General features: G+C 31.7%; 1 protein-coding gene across 1 annotated transcript in view; it reads right to left on the minus strand.

The window, feature by feature from the left end:
• Positions 1-566: 566 nt before the first annotated feature.
• The window catches only part of LOC132164946 (WAT1-related protein At5g64700-like), a 3,030-nt gene continuing 1,323 nt past the window's right edge, over positions 567-2,273 (minus strand). The window contains exons 2-4 of the mRNA XM_059575467.1: positions 2,101-2,265; positions 850-1,008; positions 567-722 (exon numbers count right to left, since the gene is read on the minus strand). Coding sequence (XP_059431450.1) covers positions 567-722; positions 850-1,008; positions 2,101-2,265 — 480 coding nt within the window. The remainder of the gene's footprint in view (positions 723-849; positions 1,009-2,100; positions 2,266-2,273) is intronic.

Raw genomic sequence — 2,273 nt, forward strand, 5'->3', positions numbered from 1 at the left:
TATATAATAGAATATGAATAAATGAAAAAGAGAGCAAAAAGAGAAAGTGATACTGATGAAGAGTACTGTTAATTAGGGCTACATCTTGGCAATATTGAAATATGATAAAACTTGTTTACAATGAGTAGTATTTATATATAGAGAGATTAAGAGTAGTGAAAAGAAAACCAGACTAAATAATGAAGACAATAGGGCATACAAAGAAATAGAAAAAAGGCTTAATATAGAAAATATTATAAATATTCTAACAATATTTTTATCAAATATTTGTTATGCAAAATCGTGATCTTTGTTTAAATTTGCGCTTTTTCAAATAAGCACCTCTAACCTGCTTATAGAAATCATAAATTTTTTTTTTCCTATTTTATATTAAGTACTTTTTAAATTGCAATGCTAAACATTTTATATTTTGCGATATCTTTTAAAAATGCAAATTATTCTTACGAAATGACAATCCTAAACGCAGTCATAATAGAATGAATTGGATGAAGTGAAACCAAGCTGCTTGCCCAAATATCCTTGTATAGTGGGAAGGATTTGGTCTAACTAGGTAGGGAAAGAATAGATTACCTTCCCAAGGTAATGATCTCGCCTAAGAGAATTGCGGAAGAGAACATTGTAATGATGAGAGCCAAAGGTGTAGATATGGCAAGAAAAACTGGTCCCTTCTTCTCAAGAACCCATGCTTGCAAGTAGTATGTAACGCCAGTCACAATGATTCCCTGCCAGAAATTAATTGCAAATAGTTTATTCCTCCTTAAATTAAATATGAAATTAAGCTCATAAGTTTATCTGCATATGGAAATATATATGAAAGGTGAAATATGGAGAGAAAAAGAAGAGAGTTACACAATAAGCTACGGCTACGAGTCTGACATTCCAACCCAGCTTCCATTGATAAGGGTCTCTTTCAAAAGCAATGGCAGTGGCAAAGGATTGAATGGTGCTCAAAAAGCACTGAAGAGTTACGAACAGAAGCTTTGGAGGGTAGCTTTTCATAATAGTTGCCTACAATATCCAAGAAAATGGGTAAATCCAAATATGAAATTTCTATACACACACATGTATAAAAAGAAAGCCAAGAAAGTAAAAATAAAAATTTCATGGCATTCTTGTTTATTGGTGGCCGAGAAATGGTTTTTTGTGTAATGCACGGGAGTAATTCTAAATGCCTTTCTTATGTTCTTTTTGTGTCCCTCCAAAGTTAACAAGTAGTTTTTAAAATTATTATTAGATAAATTCAATACTAATTTATTACAAATGTAATAGTAATTTTAAAGTCACATCAATTTTAAAGAGACATAAGAGAAACATGAGAATTAGATATTTAGCATTACAACTTTAGGAAACATTGCAACACCATGAAAGAGGGACAAAACCTGTCTTTTAGGTCCAAAAACATATAGAAATTTAATTATATATAAATATTTTAAGAAAAAATGTTAAAACTATTTGAGTCATGGCCATCTTGCTCTCCTAGGTTTCATCCTTGATTATACTGTGGTAACACATGATCACAATTTACAGCCAAGCATTAGGTCAGTCCAAAAATTCAACTAATAATTTTGATAGCACATGCCCACTTGCTAGTTAAGACCGACGATCGGGACAATTAAGTACAAAACTTATTGATGAATATGTATTTAAGAGAAATGTTACTTAGTATTCTTAAGTATTTATTTCTTAGCATTTTTTTTGTTCTTAAGCTTTTCAATTTTCTGTTTTTTCTTAAAAAAAAAAAAAGGTGGATGTGAATATGCCACATAGAGAAATGAACACTCATGCCACATAGATCTCTATGTTTAATTAATGCCATAAGGCTCAACATAGGCCATGTATATTCCTTTTCCTAGTAATAATTATATCAATAAATCTAAATTCCATAAAGGCCAAATATATATATATATATATATATAATATATATATATAGTACATTAATTAATAGCCATGACAACCAGGCAAAGGAGCTACACTAAAACTTAACCTTTCGACAAAAAACATTAATTGATTTTGTCCATTTTTTGCTAAGGAAAAGCTAGAGATTTTTAAATTACTTCCCTAGTGTTTTGGTAAACAACAAGAGAATATTTAGATATATACCTGCAAAACAAGCCACAAGCCCCAAAAGATGTTGGAAACGAGGAAAAGGAAGCAACCCTTTATCCAGGCTGTGCTAGAAGGAAGATGGACATGGTGTTCTTGGGTTTTAGGGTGCCCCAAGAGGTGGTGATGGTGGCCGTCCCCGATGAGCGTCCAATGCGGTCCCTTGTAGA

Source organism: Corylus avellana, chromosome ca11, assembly GCF_901000735.1.
Source record: "Corylus avellana chromosome ca11, CavTom2PMs-1.0".
Classification (NCBI taxonomy): Eukaryota; Viridiplantae; Streptophyta; class Magnoliopsida; order Fagales; family Betulaceae; genus Corylus; species Corylus avellana.